This window comes from Botryllus schlosseri, chromosome 6 (genome assembly GCF_051294905.1).
Source record: "Botryllus schlosseri isolate E-star chromosome 6, Bs_hap1, whole genome shotgun sequence".
Classification (NCBI taxonomy): Eukaryota; Metazoa; Chordata; class Ascidiacea; order Stolidobranchia; family Styelidae; genus Botryllus; species Botryllus schlosseri.
Window position 1 is genome coordinate 28,072,517 of NC_137241.1, and position 17,414 is coordinate 28,089,930.

Below are 17,414 nucleotides of genomic sequence, written 5' to 3' on the forward strand. Positions count from 1 at the left end.
GCGTCGATGGTGTAAAGGTTAGCATTGTTGCCTTCCAAGCAATAGATCTGGGTTCGATTCCCGGTCGACGCAATTTTAATCATTAATCATAATATTACACAGGCTGCCTATGAGTTGCTTCGGTTTAGGGCACAGTCATCATATTCGTCCAGCGTGGCGTCGATGGTGTAAAGGTTAGCATTGTTGCCTTCCAAGCAATAGATCTGGGTTCGATTCCCGGTCGACGCATCCTTTGTCATTATTGATTTTTTTCCACTATCTCGCCTATGAGTTGCTTGGACAGGCTCGGCGTCGATGGTGTAAATGTTGGCATTGTTGCCATCCAAGCAACATATCTGGGTTCGGTTCCCTGTCGACGCAGCTTTTGGAACGGAGCTTGACTCCACAGAATAGATATTTAGTATGCCTATAATCAGGACGATTTTAACCAGAGGAATCGGACGGTCGTGTCGTGAAGAACATATCTAGGTGAATTCATGCGTTTTATCGCACCATTTGCATGTATAGGTCTTACGAGAGCCCCTAATAGTAACACCAGACAGTGATGTAGCAAATAGAAATACGCATATACATAGCAGCTATTAGCAACCTTATTTAATTCATTATTCATTTATTTTCCATGGTACTGATTTTCCCTGCATTTGTACTTAGCTAATTTAGAGTTGTGAGCGTAAAGACGTCTGCAGTAAGATGTTGCTGGTCTGGGTGCGGATCGGCTTTGACGACTCTGTTATACCGAGCTTCCGATATAGTCGATACCTGCTTAGCTGTATATCACATTTCACCCTATTTCATTCTTGTCACGCATGTTGTTGATTTGCAAGGTTGACAAATCTCTCTCTCTCTCTCTCATCATCTAAATTTTCGTGATTGATCCCGGCACTATTTCAAACGAAACGGGACCAATTTCGTGTCTTTGATATTTATGTCCTAATCCTATCCCCTAACCCTACCCCTATTGAAACTCGGAGTGACATGACACGCGGAAAGACTGCGGTTTGCTACAATATCCCTCCCAGACATATTTGAACTTTGAAGACGTCTACTCTCCGGAACGGTACTTTATTTTCAAGTAAATATTAACTATGTACTGTCTGGCCGATTTAATTTGGTTGATAACCGGTAGTTGGTTCATCTTTCGTTTCCATACAATTCAACTTGTTCAGGACTGTCTCCCGAGTCGCTGGAAGCTGCTCTTGGCGAAAACGATCTTCGTCGTCTTTTGACCGCAACGAAGATAATCAGGGCGACGACGATCAGCGTTGCCAGTGTGAAAGAGATCACGGCGATGACATCGCTGAGTGGAAACGTCTCTGTATTAAATAAAAATAAGCGGTCGTTACTGGATGAGGGATATAATCTCACAGGAGTATCGCCAGTAAAGCAAACTTTGAGCACAGTATTATTGGGGGCCATCCAGAGGTGGTCAGTGACCTATAGTACTTTCGAAGTAATCACGTATACGTTTTATGTTTTGACTACTTCCATTTCTAGCCGAAAGTTTTTTCCGTCCTAAATACTTACTCTGTACACATTTGAAAAGTAGAAAGTTTCGGGATAAGTGAGTGAAATTGCCAGGACAACCGCGTGATATAGTATCTGTGTCACAGTAAGCAAATTTATTTTCTAAGATTGTACCTATTTGTCTCTTCATCAGTCAACTTGCATTGGTCGCGAAGATGCATCTTGCAATTTTCAAAGTAACCGTGTCAGATTAATATCTGCTAAAATTATGTAACATCTCGACAAAACCTACTTTTTATACACTTACTCGACTACTTTGTTCTTCAACTTGAAGTAGCTTGGACAATTGACATGTCTTCGGAATTTATACTTGTACTTGTAATTGAGCAAAAAATGTATTTCTACTTGGGCAGCAACGCTGACTACTTTGAGAGCCTCTGGTGCGCTCAGAAAACATGCCGTCGGTATTGGATAATCCGGAAATACCTAAATCTCTGTATTTGAAAGTCTTGGGTCATTTGTCGTTGATATCATCAGCAACACCAATCAAACAATGCCAGTCTGCTACGCTCGAGATTACATGACCATGATCAGGCATATCGATTTCGCCTGTCGACACATGCCCCATCATTTTCGTCGCATTTTTATCCCTTTTCTGCTATCTTCTGGTACCTTTCTTCTAGTGTGCATGGCTCTTATTTAAATGCTCCTAGCCAAGGTGTCAGTTCGATTGAAAGACTACTCCAAGACGTTTCTACTTTTTTGCCTTCTCATTTCATCGCAATCTTATGGTGTTTTGAATTGGAGAAATCATTAATAAACTGAACCGAAGTGACAGTATACAGGCCGCGAACACGAGCCTGTAAATTTCTCTTCAGATAAACGACTGCTATATCGATGTCATGTCTGATGTTCAAAGATATTCTGGTAACTACGATCAACTCACTAGTGCACTCTCCCTCGTTTAATTCGTACCCGTCTGCACACGGACATTCGTAGCTGCCTTCGTGATTTCGACACACGGAATTTTCGAGCGGACATACGTTGTCACCGGGCTCGCACTCGTTGATGTCTGATGAAATAAAGATGGCTTTTAAAACTCAGCATAAATCAGCGTAGATAAATACAGTAATTTTGTATGGAAAAGTCATAACTGGGGTATTTTTTTGACATGTCAAAATAAGTCAAAATGTTTTTGCCACCTGCATTTCGTTTGTATCGTAAATGTTTGCACTGTCGGTAAACATTATCATTTGACATTTTACAGCTTTCAGCCTATTTTATAGTCCTACCGTTGTAGATGGCCCATTATCCCCTCATTGTGAGTCATAAACGGTCAAATGAAACAAATAGGTTAACATGGTGTTATGCTGAACGTAACGCAATATCTTAATTGAAGCAAGACTGAGTGAGCGTTGGTTCTTATATCAAGAAGAGTAAGATTAAAATTGTGATGTAGACCACATTGTCTGAATAAAGCAACATGCTGTATCAGTGTCGCCAGCCAACTATACTGCTGCTGTTGAACGTTCTTTCTCCATTCTTCGCAAGCTACTTTCTACCCGAGAATGTAGGAATGAATCTTTCGCTGTACTAAAACAAATTTTAAGTATTTCTACCATAATGCGTGATGTAACTAACTATACTGGAAATCTTCATTGGTTTAGATTTTGTCAAAATAAAGTTTTTTTCATGTAAAAATTTATCAGTTTTCAAGTCAAAAATGTTTTTTCAGGCCACACTACTTCGTAATGACAGACAGTTCCAACCAGAAATGAAGATGAGTAATACAATTCTAACATGATGTGGGAAGCACCTAATTTACATACGTGAGCTCGAAATTCGGTCACAATTAAGTATTTTTGAGGTCAAAAATGTCAAAATCTTGTTTTTCTAGGTCGAAAAAATCGCCTAGTCATAACCAATAGCGAATGAATACCCTGCATTTCCATAGAATTTCGAGAGATATGGCTTCTATATTAAGGCGCATTTCCAAAACTTCTCAGTATTCACTAGAACAGCGTTACAGTCATTGTTATGCTCTGACACGAAGCAAACTAGAAAGACTGCATCTTTACACCTGCAAGATGTAGTTTATATATTAATATTCGTATTCCCACACTCGTGTACCACCCGTGCTATACAAGTGTGGATATGCACCCGTGCCACACAAAATCAGAACATATCTCAGACATAAACCACGGTATATATCAGGGGGGCCAACCTTTTCAGCCAAAGGGTCAAACTCGATTGACAAACTATTGCGCGGGCCACTAGCCGCGACAAGTTTTCGAAGTTCATAGGTCAATAATATTGTCACTTGACTATATTGCGGGCCTGCTGTATATCCCTGGGCTCAGCCCGCAAGGACTGGACCACTCGGCGCCTGGACACATCGATATCGAAAGCTTCGACCAATACGCGTCAATCCCTTTGTGCCTAGGTTTCATAGTCGACGGTCTTTTTGCCAGCGCAAACACAAGGTCGCATATGTTGAACGACACTTTGTCTCGTAGTCGCGAATATAGTTAGACTCAATCCGATACATTAGGCGTTCTTTCATTTTCACAAAGGGGTAACAATATTAAGAGCAAGAAATCGAGTGACAACATGTTGTGCGGAGTGCGTAGAAAATTTTCACTTTTGATAAATCTATCGCAAATTATTCAGCTTTATTGTAGTGTATGAGTATCTACCAAAATGTGACTGCCTCGTGGATCTAACAATGCGTCGGAACTGATATTTTAGTCATCACATCTCAAATTTTGCGGCCAGACTAATCAAATTTTTGGTTGGCCTTGCAAGTTCACAATCTGTGCAATCCATTTTTTATAATATTACTAATTTCGGAAATTACCTCGTGGGCCACGGGTTGGTCGGCCCTGATATATATCAAACAGAAAAAATTAATCCAAATGATGCACGCACGGAAGGACCTAAGAAGGAACGCATTTTAGAGTTATAACCTCAATATAATTCTGAATTACAGGTCCTGTTTCGTGCATACCACCTTTTGCGTGTGAATACACGATATTTTCGCTATGAGTGCAGTCTAACAGCCGCAGATTATAATTATCTGACTCCAGCATACTGCCATGTCGTCAGGTCAAAGAAAATTGTCGACATTGTTTACCATTAATGACCGATACCGATATACTTCTGTCAAAGTGTGATAGGCTAGCCTACTGTCCGTGCCAGTGGTTTCCAACCTTTTTGGATGTCGGATCCGCATTTCAAACTTCATAGTACGTTTGAAGTAGGCTATAATGAACATCTAAAGGTAGCTAGCCTACCTCTGTATCTCGCCATCCAGCTAATTCAAAAGCATGCACATAGACTTCTATCGATTCTATATCGGTTATTTTATCATTGATAGAAGCAGATTGGCGAGTGCTATACAATAAAATAAACTGAAAATACACATCATTAGTACAAAATACTATTATGTCATTATGTGATATATCTTCATACATTCCAACAATTAATGCACAATTAATGCGGGGGATTATACGCTGAGTAATATTGGACTTATTGCAATTTATACTTGACTATGAACCGTCATCTTGATGTTAGTGAAACTGTGTCGAAATTTACTCTTCACAGACACGATATATAAAGGTCTATGACCAGCAGAGATATATCATTTTCTGGCTGGTATTCATCCATACATTTGACGCTAGTCTGCAAGAATTCTCTTTCTCGGTTTTCAGAAGCGGCCTTGGACGGCTTTAGACATACCCAATAGGGATGGATGCGTGAACCTCAGAAATATAGAGGTCCACGTTCACAAACGAACCCTGGTAGGTTCTACACTGTGAACCCTTTTCATATATTACCATTTTTCAGGTCATTATAACATCTTTCGTTAAAATTCTTTGCATTTCAACTTCGCACCATTCTACGCATGGCGCTGGCAGCATAAAAATAAACATCACCAAACGAGCATGCACCCACCATGCTTTGTTGCAAAAGTTTGCTCGAAATATCCGGCTTTCCGTTTGTGAATATTTAGTGACTCTCTGCTGTTAGTTTGACCGGCGATCACACAACATCAAGATCAAAATTCACTACATGTAGCATGTATAGGTAGTTGGCGAATGATGCTTATTTAACCAAACAATGGAATTGATGTCGTAGTCTAATGTAAAAATCTAGCAGGGGTATCGGGTCAATCTTGATTTCATATGTTCATTGTATCATAAAAAAATCCGTGCGATTGGGGTGTTTGGCTTCTGCTGTATAAATTTTTAATGGGGTAATATCGGTAGCAAGTACAGAAACCCGTTTTACACTCCGCTCAATATCAAGCAATAGCAGTACTCAGACCCCGAATACATTGTACGGTCTGGCCTAGATCGTTGAGGCGTATATTCCCTTGCAAGTCCTCGTCGAAATGGTTGGCAAAGCGACGAAAGATATTGATTTTATGGGATTATTATATCATTTGATTGCTTCAGTTGATGCATTTGGTATCGTTTAAAACGTCAATCTGTACTTCAGCATTGTGGAATTATGTAGTCAATAATATAAGCCATCACTTCACTGAAATGTAGGGCTGGAATCAGCAATATGACGTCACGTGACGTCATCAGGTTCACGTTCGCGTTAACACAGAACCTATCAAAAAGGTTCGCGTTCACACGAACCTGAACCTTTTAGAGGTTCACACCATCCCTAATTTCCAATATCCCTCATTTTAGCATTCATGTACAGAAATTGACTATAACTATTCATAGAAATAAAAGCAACTGTATATTTTATTTTTGTCTATTATATTCTTGTGGGGTATTTAGAGTAGGGTTGCCATACGTCCCCTTTTAAGTGGATTTGTCCTCTTTTTTGACTCGTGCTCGGAGGACGCCCAAATGTCCACTTTTTAAAGATTCTATCCTCTTTTTTGAGAATTTTAGTTAAATATAGGGCAAAATTCGATGGAGATTCAGTAAATCAGCACTGAAGTAACGCTCCGGCGGTCATTTCGGGAGCCGAACCGGAAAGTTGACCATTTTTTCAGTCAACCGACCACGAAGTGCAAAAAATTTACCATTTTTTCAGGATTTTCCTCCGGTATTGCAAGTCTGAAAATTTTGAAAAAGTGTCCTCTTTTTAGATTTCCAAAATATGGTAACCCTAATTTAGAGGCTAATCAGAGCCGCGGTTGGGAATCACTGGTCCATGCTATCGGCAAGCCGATCGGGCTCCAGACGGGATCCTCATGGTACCATCAATGCTACTGCACTATTTTCCCACTTACCTACGCAAGAGTCCCTCTCTACACGAAATCCCTCGACGCAAATGCAGAGCGGTTTGTTATCTTCTGCGATACATCTGCTGTGTTTGAAATCAGCACAGGGATTGTTTGCACAGTGGTCGATTTCAACGCAAATTACGCCGTTTCCGTAATACCCCTGTCCGCACTCGCATTGGTACGAGTCAACTGTATCGATACACGCAGCATGGACGCTGCAAGTATGAGTGCCTGACTGACATTCATCTGCGCAAAGGAGATACGTAACAGCTTCGGTTCGGATTAGTATTTGACTTTACGAATTTTAGATATGGTTCTTTGATGTTCAAGCCATGGGAGGGCTGTCTAAACTAAATGCCCGTTGACGTTGGTTCTCAACTGTTATATATTGTATGTCGAATGCGTGTTTATGGTTCGACTAAGTCCAATAAGTTAAATAAGTATGGTCGTGAATAAAAGCGCTTAATTCTCCAGGTAATCGTAGTCTTTATCGACTACTTCCACATTTTTCTGCTGTCATTAGTCAGAATGATTCCGACTTTCTATTGGCAATTCACGGACTTCAAAGAGGAATTATATTCACCACAAAAGAATCCTTCTCTCTCCAAATCCGTCTGCAATTCCGAGATCACCGAGGACAGTGACTCGAAGTCGGTTCTGGTAAACACTCTGTCATTGGAACTACCACCGTTGGCGAATTCTCTTAGTTCCTGCTCCAGAAAATCCCCAACTCCAATTGCAAAATTGGTGATATTTTCTTCAACGGTTTTCCGGTATCTATTGAGAATAATTTTAGTTAGCAAGTTAAAGAGACAAATAAATAGGTCTTATTCGTCCCACCAATAAACAAGGGAAAGGATACATAACAAAATGGCAATGTAGACTAGGAATTGACGAATGGCCGCGAGGCCGTGAGGCCTTCAGAGTCAGTCGCAACCCGTGACAATATCTGGTACCAACGACAGCCAATTACATATAAATATACATTGCACTCACACGCATACAGTCATAGCAAGTAGCAACCATTCCTAAGATATCCCGTACGAAAACAACGTAATACTGCGTTTAGAAAATGATGCAGAATAAACAAATATAAATATAGATTTTTTAAAATGAATTCTACATAATTTCAGAAATTACAACAAGTGCGAAATCACGGAATCTGATCAGAAAATTGAAACCATGTTAGTCGAGACAAAACATACGGATGATAAATAGTTTAGCCTTATGTATGGAGAATATAACAATACGTCTTTTTGTTCATTGAGTATGTACATACCATTATTTCGCGAATGAGAATTAGAAATCTTTTCTCTTCTACATAAGAATTCAGTGATTAATTATAGGTTGAATTCCATGAAGAAGGCGTAATGTTTCAAAACTTAACTGACACCAGCTGGCGCCATTGTTCGGGTTTGTGCGAGAGCGCCTCTCGAGCAACTTTGATGTCATGGGAAATACTTTGTCCGCACAAAATGGAGCTTAATTGATGCTGAATAGTAGCGAACGCAGCTTATAATACAGTGGTTCTTAAACTATTTAGGCCGTGACCCAAATCTGAATTTAGTGGCGTCTTGCAACCCAAGCCTCAAACTTTAAAAAAAGCATTTGTCATATTGATGTGCTGCGTATTAAGGGCATGTACAAAGAACGCACAAACGACAGTTGTACACAACGCGGTTCTATGAAACATTTATGTAGCACGCTATTTCAAAGTCGGGTGCACTTTATTCCTCAGCGGGTCGCGTTTGTACTGCATTTGTTCTACTGTCTAGTCAAATTGCAAGGACGGAATTGTGCCGGTGCCGACCGTTTTGACGACGGACATATTAATATCCAAGGTCTTTGCCAACCAACGGTGGTAATTTTTGGCCAAAGTCTTATTGCCGCAGATATTGCTGGCACCGCCCTTTGCCGAACCGTATGCTGACCATAGTTTTATGCCTTCATTTGTTACGGCAAGGAAGGGGTTGGCTTCAAATACCCGTATCTCATAGTCCCGAACCTATATACTTGCTTCACAACCTGACACTAATGCATCTAACTGTCTCCGACTGTGTTTTCCAGAAAAATCCATTGAAGATAAATCCTATCATGAATTCAAACCAATGTGTGTAATACAAAGGTCGACACATTTTCATGGTCAAACCATATTTTAGTAATAACTTTTCTGCGTGTCGCACTTATAATACCCAGCACAATGACCTCGGATAACATCAAACTATCTGAAGGAAATCGCTCCAAGCGCGAAGAACTTTTTTCGCTGCAACAAATTCAACAAATATTATGTCCATTGTACATATTACAAGATCTCCTTCTATACTATTTGGAAGGGTAAGGAATATCAAAGGGAGCAACGCACGATGTTGCATTTTATCTTTGTAGTGTCATTGAGATTGTGGCGTAACTATTTACTGCAAATTGCTATCAATTACTGCGCAAAATGTGAAGAAGTGATTTGAAAAAAATATGTTATAGATTTATCTTTTACTCAATTGATTTGCATAACAAAGAGCTACCGGTATGTGACGGATTAGCTGAATCTCAATTTTATCTATGACCCAATGGCTTGCATTCCAGGAGTTCACCAACCCCAGCCAAGCACCACCGTGTCCGAACAATATGTAAATAAGTCGCTTGGTTAATTCACGCGAGGTCCTTTCCCATTTCATGGACGCCTAGGCGATGCCGCCGAAAATTGTATTTTCACTGAGTCGCCTTTTTGTCCAAGTCTACAACGCTGACTGTTGCGGCAATGTCGTTGATCAAGTTTGCATGCAGACCTAGGGGGTTGGGGTGTGATATTAGACTTGTTTTCGGGGAGGGGCCGGACCGTCCGTGAAATGGGAAAGTACGAAATTGACGGCTCTGCAGAAGCTGAGAGCGAATTGCTGTCATGTAGATTTCACACCTAAAGAACATAAATGTGTATGTATGGTCGATTGAACTGCAAAGAGAGAAACGTAACAACAGACATCATGCAAATCTCAAACTGTTGGATTATACAACGGAACCTTTCGAGTATCACATAACCTAATAACTTGAAAAAAATTATAAAGGCAACTTTTTACCGCAACTTTAATTAAAATAAAATGTAACTTCCTCACGATTTTAGTGCAACAAAATTGCACTACTCATAAGATATAAAGACTGATCACTCACGCGCGTGGAAGGTACACACCATCAGTGGCTTCGCCGTCCGTGAATAAAATAATCGCTTTTTTGGAATTTGGGTAGTGTATGGATAACGGAAATTCGACCTGCGACGAATAAACGTTAGCATTACATTATTATTTTTTCTCATGTTTTTTTGGTAACGGACATCTTAGAATTTTAGAGCCATAAATCAGTCGAAAAGCTTCGAGTGGAATAAATTTGGCAATATGAAGGTATTGTCTGCTGCAACATTGAAGATGCATAAATAGAAATCAATTGCTTATTGCCCGTGACATTTTCGCAGCTGATAATATGAGAACAAATTTCACAGTTCCCTTACTCTATATAAATTTGTCCCGTTTAAGCATCTCGCATACGTTCAAGGGTTCTGACTCTATGATGATGCAACGGTTCATGTTACCTCTAAAACTCGTCGTAAAGCGTAATACTTGTAGGTATGACCGTTCAGATATTCCATGTGGGATATCCGTGACGTCATGCATCGGATGCTATCGCACTCTCCCAGTCGAAACGGTATCTCAAACTTCGTAGATTTAGCGATTGGAATTCTGTGTTGAAAAATAGAAGGTCACGATTATATTACGATTGTTCCATACCTATGCTCAGGAATAACCCAAACAGTACCTCATATGACACTTTCAACATTGTACAATGGTCGATAATATAACTGCAATAATTGAAATCGTTCTATGCTTCTATCAATCAATGAGATCGCTTTTCGATTATTCCAGAATAATGTACGAACTGTTCTACCTCGTGTCAAGAACACGTTCTATAGCACAGTATATAGATGTGCTCTTGAAATCTAAACATAGCTATGGTTTGTGAAATTGGGTACTCATGAAAAGTGTTAATGAAGAATGCGCCATAAGAAACGGCATATGAATTTCACTTCTTGCTATATTGATGCACTGAGATTAGTTTACATTGAAATCTATCTAATAGTGTGGGTGCACGATTGCATGTCAATGGGGCGTACGAAAAAGTCATATTGCGGCAAAGTTTAGCTGAATTCAATGGAGTCTTAGGGAAAAATAAATAAACTTCCCCTTTCAGATGAAAACAGAACTCATGCACTCCATCGCGTTTTACCCTCGGAGAAGGGTTCCTTCATGCTATTGGAATTGAATAGGCAGTCTTATACATAGGCAAGGATCGGTAACTGGTACGTTTCGTTAGAAGTTCTATTTTACATGAATATGGTTTCGTCTGGTTCAGACAACATTTTTCACATTCCAGTTAAACAAAGTATCCGCAAAACCAAGTCTGCTGCTTCGTGAGTGCCGTATAGTAGGCTATTACATTGACCGCTTGTTACGAACCTTGCTGAAAACACTCCTATATAGTTACTGAAATTAGAAATGAATTTGGTTGGCATTAGGTCTCGAGATTTGATATCCATATCAAAACACTCGAGGTAATGGGCACGGGAATAGGCTGCACTGTATTAACAGTACCGTTGCGGAATTGTCGCCCATTGTACACTGCTTTCTGTTAGTTAATTGAGCTGTCCTGAGACCTTATGTGTACGTTGTTATCGATATGCCATTCCTGTACTTACTGCCCTTCCATCTACGAGGTAACGCTTTGTCTACAAAGGCAGCCCGTTCATATATATGTGCGCTACCCATAAACTGTATTCATGAACGCATAATAGCCGTTGATTGTATGCTTACTGCGCTAAATCACTACCAGGCTGGACTCATGAAAGGTGAAAAATAATTTTGTTACGATGTAATATCCATATATATTTGTAATGAGCAAAAGTAGTTTTCGCAATGCCTGGTAAACAGCATTACCAAGTACATAACACGAGAGCTAAACTCCTGTGTTTAGCAATTCAGCAGTTGGTGGAACCGTAGTATAGCTTATATCACGATAGGATCGATACCTCACCCAAAGATTGCGGCCTCTTTGTTGGAATATTCTAAAACCTCAAATTGAGCCCGCCTCCCGAATCTATTGAACATCATGGTGGTGGCGTTTGTGAGCCATGCCTTCACAACGTCGAAATGATCTCTTCCTATCGAGGCAGACCCGTCGACGACGAAAATGATGTCGATCAGAATGTCATCTGCGCAGCAAAGTATTATGGTTATATCACTGCACCTGGAAGCAGAATTGCCCCTTACCATCGGTCGTGCAGGATAAGGACAAATGTGCTGCTGCTAAGCTGCATAGAATACAAATCAAAAGCTTCATCTCGAAATGTTTTTGCATATTATACGAACTTGAGAATATTCAATTAGGACATCTATACGCAGCTGATTTTTCTTGAGACGCGTATTTCGACATCTTTCGATAGCTCTGTGAAGAGAGAGCGTTCAACACTGCGCCGAACACTAAACTCGACAAGCGATTCGACCTATTGTTGAGAAGGGTCATCGATACAGAAGGAGTTTACGCTTCGCAAACCACCGAAGACATTCTACAATACGCCGGGCTTGATACGTAACGTATCTGCTGTTCGTCTTGAGCGGATGCAAATAACAGAAGCGCTGATTATGATTATGATTACGTATATGTCGTTGAGATTCGACGGGTCATCTCAACAGGTTCCGCTCCTCCATCTCAATTTGCAATAAGCTGCCATCAAAATAATAACAGTATAAGGCGGACATAAATAATCAGGGACTTGCATTTCATCATTACATTGTCAACATTCTTCATTACTAGCGGCCAAAACTACATTGCACTGGATCAGTAAACTTTCTGTAACTATTTTGTCCAACGGTATCAGTGGTTTCAACAACATGACCTGCAAAACCATTCGTGTTAACTTTTGTGAAAATGCTGACATCTATGGGACTAAAACTAATTTAAACATCAAAGTGTTGAATAGGCCTATTACCGCATTCAATTATTATTTTCACATAATCGATTTTATTTTCATTGTTATGGCCGGTGGTATACCTGTGATCTTTTCATTGGACAGCTACATTAACGCGGCCTATAATATATTATATATTCCAATTATCCATAGCTATCACGCAAATATTATTCACAGAATTACTCATCCTTATATTCATCCTTTCGAAAATTAGAACGAGGCCCGAAAACAATATCAATGCATTACCACGACCAGAGTGATGACATTATCCCGCGGTTCACAGTATAGCTTGGTGGAGTAGGTGAAAATTACCAAAATAAACCAGCATTCCACCCTTATCCGTGAACTTTTTTTCCCCCGTCACCGTGATAAATTGACCCCACAACCATGTTGACCATCACTCCTGCACAACACAAACGGTGTTGGCCTACTCGAACACCTCTCCCAAAACCAAGTGTCGAGACTGCCTATCCCTTCCATTTTTCAAATTTTATGACTTGTCTGTCGCCAATAATATCTTTCACCAGAATGTATTACACCAGGTATTATTCAACGCCTCACGTCATTTTATAACTGATTCGAGGTTAGTTTTCACAATGGTACCTACCATTCCCTTGTGTGGCACTGCATGTCCTTCTGCACGCGATAGGTTCCCATCCATTTTGATAGCACCACATTTTCAGTAGACAGTCAGATATTAGAACGATATAACGTAACGCGGCCTAGTCTCATTTTTCACTGCTTTTCATTTGACAAATTAGCTATGTAAAAATCATGACTTCAGCATCAAAACTGTTGATGTAGAAGCAGTATAAAAATGAAACTACTTGAGGAAGTTGAGCAAGTATATATAAAATCAATTTAAGTACTCCAGAAAGGTAAATTCCCTACGTTACTGATGACGTCTGACTTGTAGGGGAGCGATGAAGATATGTCGAGCTTGATAACGGGCTATGATTCAAAAACGTTTAAGGACCACTGATATATCCGTCAAAATCGTGCCATTACTCCCGATAGAAGCCATTCTCCATGACTTCGTATCATAGAAAGTCGGTAGCCGTCATCAGCAAGAAAAGTACAACTCTGTGGAATAGTCCGTCATCATTTCATGACACGGGATATTGTAGGCACGTTCGCTTACATCCGTGGAACTCAACGATGAACGCAGAAAAACCGAAAGTCATCTAGTAATAAGTCAAAGCAACCGCATCGGCAGGAATCCTGCGATTTAAGGAAGTGACGAAATGCTGTTGATGACACGATTTTCCATGGATACGACTGGGTAACATAGAATTCACTTTCCGCTGCAAAACGAATCTCGAAATCCTTGTGAAGGCCATTTGGAAATAATGGGATGGACCACGCGGTATTACGCTCATCGATTAATTTTTAGAGCTAGGTAAAATAGTGTAATTGAGTTATTCGATTATGAATCCAGCATTAGGCTTCAAGTCGGGTACTCAAGTATCGCTAGTCATTACTAGGGCAAAATTTTGCAACTTTTGCAACTTTATTACAGCTTATGGCAGCTTTCTAAATACTCAGAAGTTACGTAATATGGTGTTTTAAGCTGTTTGGAGGAATCTTATATTGTAACTTTTCTACATTTTTTCGAGTTTTCATGCAACTAACTTTTACTTGAAATATTTGGCACAAATATTTTGAATATATCGCTTGAATATTTCACTGTCAATAGAATTTGAGGTCCTTTCCTGGTTTGATGTACATTCAGGCTCGACCACCAAAAATTATATTTTCGCTGGGTCAATTCTTTCAGGTTTTCGATTTTGTTGAAGTCGTGTGGAAGTGTGGAACAGCATCTCGCCGGCTATCCGACAGCCGCCCAGCGTGTCCACATTGAAACCGAAATACAAGCTATTTTCCAGAATCAATACTAGTCAGCCGTCATGAATACCAGACCGCAATCTGGCAACGACCTCGCCTACCGACACATGCAGCATTCATTTTCGTCGCTTCCTTTTTATGTTATCTTTTCTTAAATCCAGTGTCGGGATTGCTGTTTGTGGTATTCATGATGCTTGTTGACTACTATGGTCATTTACACCAGGTCAATTTTCTACCCTTTCTATTCGGTAGCTGCATGCTTATAGCACAGCCAACATCAAGGCTTTTATAAGACACCGCTTACGCGGATGATATGGCGACTATAGGAGCCTAGATAAACCTTCAACACTCAGTTAGGAATTCCGGAGTCGACCACGGTCGGACTCGAACTCGCAACCCATTGGTGTTGAAGCTGCGGATTATACCACTATAGCTATCTCGCCTCTCAAATTCAGTGTACATGCCTCTTATTTACATGCCGTAAAGTGTAGGCCAAGGTGCGTGTCTGATTGAAAGACTACTTCAAGTCGTTTCTAAATTCTCCTATCTTTTCATTATATCGTAATCTTGTGGTGCATTGATCTGTTCAAAAATTTAATAAAATGATGATGACGATGATGAGCAGTATGAATGATGTGAAAAGTTCAAATGTGTACTTGCTGTGCGACCACAAAGAAACAATGCCGGTTTTACATCGAATCAAAAATAATTTGGTATATTTTCGACTATACTTATTTCCAGAGGTGGTCAAAGTGGTCAAGAAAGCTACTCAAGTAGAAGTAGAAGAAGCGACGAAAAAAATCTACTCAAGTACAAGTAAAAGTACTTCTTCAATAAGCCACCTGAAACTACTTGAAGTAGAAGTAGAATCGACTGACTTTAAATCTATACTCACGTAAGTAAGTAGTTTTAAAAACAGTCTTAATTCGTTCGCATGGACTGTCAAAAGCTGAAAATTGAGCTATGCGGAAGGTATCGATTTTCGACAGAATAAGCATTTGCCCGCATCATGGCATGCAAATTATTGATATTGATATTGCGTATTGAGTATTGATATGAAAATGCGATACCAACCGTTTGTTTACTAGAAGACCCATTTTTAGAGAATATCATGGCATGGTGCCCTACCCCATATTATAAGGCCCCAAGTTTAGGCGAAGAGAGAACGGGTTGTATCGGATACGGTTTCAACACTTTGCACGATTGGTATACGTTAATAACAAATATTGTGTGGATCGTAAAAATTATATTTAGTGTAGCTCCGCAGACAAAAGAACTGAACGTAATTAGAACTCAATGTATGATACTCGGAATTGAAAGAGATATGCAAATACCACTTCTAAAAGTGGAAAATATAGTCCATGTCTTTTGTCCATAAAGTTTCAAAGATGATCTCCTAAAACAGGTGTAACGTTAAAAAAGCCGGATTTTCCAGATTAGCAGGACACGTCCTGGGGCTGATAGATTACGATATGAGAGGTAGGCTTAATTGCCAGATTGCGAAACGGTAGTTTCATACGTTATGGTGAGTCATATTTACTGTGATGAAATATTTGATATGGGCAACAATGCGGTGTGAGCGGAACCAAGCCATCCGGCACCTAACTTATATTCACTGATACTTTCGTGAAAACACATTTGTCACTCCATAACTATTGTGCGCGAAGAGCAAAAAATTTCTGGTCTTTACTTGACTTTTATGAATATTACATGTTGGTACTCCGTGAAAACAGTCCCGAAATTCCTCAGGCCATCTTTCGTATTGGGAGAATAAACTACTTCTACTTGACAAACTGAAAATAGCGAAAAGTAAGTAAGTAGATCACAAAATATTACGAAGTAGAAGTATATAAACCAGATCTACTTGAGTAAGTACCAAAAGTAGAGGAAAACTACTTGAGTGCTTCCAAAAAGTAGAAGTACTTCGTTACTGACCACCTTTGCTTATTTCATTGGACTTTATGACAAGGCTGTTGGTTAATCACGACTCCACAGATATGTCATTTCCACCAACGCGCCTAGCTTTCTGCTGCATGTTTAGTATGCTGCGACACGACCAATCAAGGTTTCAAGGCTTCCACAGTACTCGAATCATTGTGCCCGTCATGGTAATTGTATCACGCGGTTCAGTTTGTTTGTTTGTTTTGAGGTATTCATGGTGTTTGTCAACTACTGCGGTCAATTAAACCAGGCCGCTATTCTTCATTTTCATTCCATTACTGCCGACTTATACCACGGCCCACTTCTACGCTTCTTGGAAGACACCCCTTACGCGGATGAGGTGGCGAGTAGGAGCGTAGATAAACCTCCAACACTTAGGTATAGGAATTCCGAAGTCGACCTCGGTCGGACTCGAATTCGCGAACCAAGGGTGCTGCAGCCGCGGATTATACCACTGCGCTATCCCACCACGAGGTTACGTCTGAATTTGCCGAGCGAAAAACCAAGGAAAATAAAGAGTAGGCTTGGTCGCGACAGATATTGTCGCAAATTCTCGTCTGCGTATAAAAAGGTCTGGTGCTATTGTTCATCCCGACCACATTTGCATATGCGCATTATCAAGTTCAAGTAATTTCGTAGAATTCAGGGATATCTAGAATTACTATCTAGGATATCAGGGATATCAGGGGTATCGGGGATATCAGGGATATCTAGAACTACTATCTAGTTCTAGATATCCCTGATAGACTTTCACCATTTCCAAAATCACAAGACCGCGATACCAAAACCAAAACCACGCTACAACCACGGTGCAAAAAATGACCTGTGAATCGCCGAAATCATAAAAAAACATGATTTTGAATCAAAACTAAAAATTATAATGAATAGTTACTCCAACTTAGTGAGACT

At 40.0% G+C, this 17,414-nt stretch overlaps 1 protein-coding gene and 2 non-coding genes across 5 annotated transcripts; 2 read left to right on the forward strand and 1 right to left on the reverse strand.

Moving 5' to 3' along the window:
- Trnag-ucc (transfer RNA glycine (anticodon UCC)) lies at window positions 1-72 on the forward strand. The gene has a single exon. It is a non-coding gene; the product is annotated as a tRNA-Gly (tRNA).
- An 84-nt stretch (window positions 73-156) lies between these two features.
- Trnag-ucc (transfer RNA glycine (anticodon UCC)) lies at window positions 157-228 on the forward strand. The gene has a single exon. It is a non-coding gene; the product is annotated as a tRNA-Gly (tRNA).
- Window positions 229-1,046: 818 nt separating this feature from the next.
- On the reverse strand, window positions 1,047-13,481 carry LOC145441972 (matrilin-3-like). Of its 3 annotated transcripts, XM_080319925.1 has the most exons (9): window positions 13,327-13,448; window positions 12,022-12,647; window positions 11,786-11,963; window positions 10,290-10,437; window positions 9,875-9,972; window positions 7,296-7,489; window positions 6,719-6,958; window positions 2,411-2,536; window positions 1,047-1,313 (listed from the first exon to the last, which is right to left on the reverse strand). In XM_080319925.1, exons 2-9 carry the CDS (start codon window positions 12,107-12,109, stop codon window positions 1,132-1,134), a joined length of 1,254 nt encoding a protein of 417 aa, XP_080176051.1. In that variant the 5' UTR covers window positions 12,110-12,647; window positions 13,327-13,448; the 3' UTR covers window positions 1,047-1,131. The 3 variants fall into 3 exon arrangements, with proteins under 3 accessions (XP_080176051.1, XP_080176052.1, XP_080176050.1); XM_080319926.1 differs by lacking the exon at window positions 12,022-12,647 and having other exon boundaries at window positions 13,327-13,481; XM_080319924.1 differs by lacking the exon at window positions 13,327-13,448 and having other exon boundaries at window positions 12,022-13,249.
- Between the last annotated feature and the right edge of the window lie 3,933 nt (window positions 13,482-17,414).